The 696-nt window shown below is 43.2% G+C and overlaps 1 protein-coding gene across 1 annotated transcript in view; it reads left to right on the top strand.

Moving 5' to 3' along the window:
• Positions 1-696, top strand: part of LOC104987503 (tripartite motif-containing protein 43B-like) — a 35,051-nt gene that overhangs the window by 7,190 nt on the left and 27,165 nt on the right. Inside the window, 1 exon segment of the mRNA XM_010838475.1 lies at positions 252-274. Coding sequence (XP_010836777.1) covers positions 252-274 — 23 coding nt within the window.

The raw sequence follows: 696 nt of genomic DNA, 5'->3' as shown, positions 1-696 counted from the left end.
GTGAAGTTGCTCAGTCGGGTCCGACTCTGTGTGACCCCATGGACTGCAGCCCACCAGGCTCCTCTGTCCATGGGATTTTCCAGGCAAGAGTACCGGAGTGGGGTGCCATTGCCTTCTCCGCTGTTTCTGTGTACATGATACAATTTGCTGAAATTTGGGCTAAGGCATCCTTGGAAATGAGCAACTAAACCTTCACTGTGAATCTTGTGAAGTGTATTAACACGTTATTTTTGTTGTTTCTCTCTGTACAGCATTATGAAAACATGTCCAAAAGGTAAATTGCCCTCATTTTCAAGTTTTGGTAATTGTGACTGTGATCAGTCAGTTGATGCTAAAATGGGAGCATGAGGTATCAGGACACTAAAACCTCTTTCTGGGTGTATTTAGATTCCCCTTTCTCCAAAGGTAGAGTTTTGTGTGTTGCTTTACCCAGGGTGGAGCTGGGCAGGGGAATTACTTGCAGGATTTTGTGCAAAGATCTCATGACAACAACTACCATTGCTGATTTTAATTTTTAGAAAAAGAAAAACACCGAGGGAATGTACCCAAAGTCATGACAGAATAATGTGGAAGAAGTAAGGATTGTATAGAAACCTAATGTGGAATCAGGGAGAGAATGGGCCAACAGAGGATCATCTGGGTGCAGGGTTTCCATGTTTAGCACATGGGGAGTTGAAAACGAAAGACTCTATGATG

This window comes from Bison bison, unplaced genomic scaffold (genome assembly GCF_000754665.1).
Source record: "Bison bison bison isolate TAMUID 2011002044 unplaced genomic scaffold, Bison_UMD1.0 scf7180017864096, whole genome shotgun sequence".
Taxonomy (NCBI): Eukaryota; Metazoa; Chordata; class Mammalia; order Artiodactyla; family Bovidae; genus Bison; species Bison bison.
The sequence above is the reverse complement of the archived record's forward strand: the minus strand, read 5'-3'. Positions and strand labels throughout refer to the sequence as shown.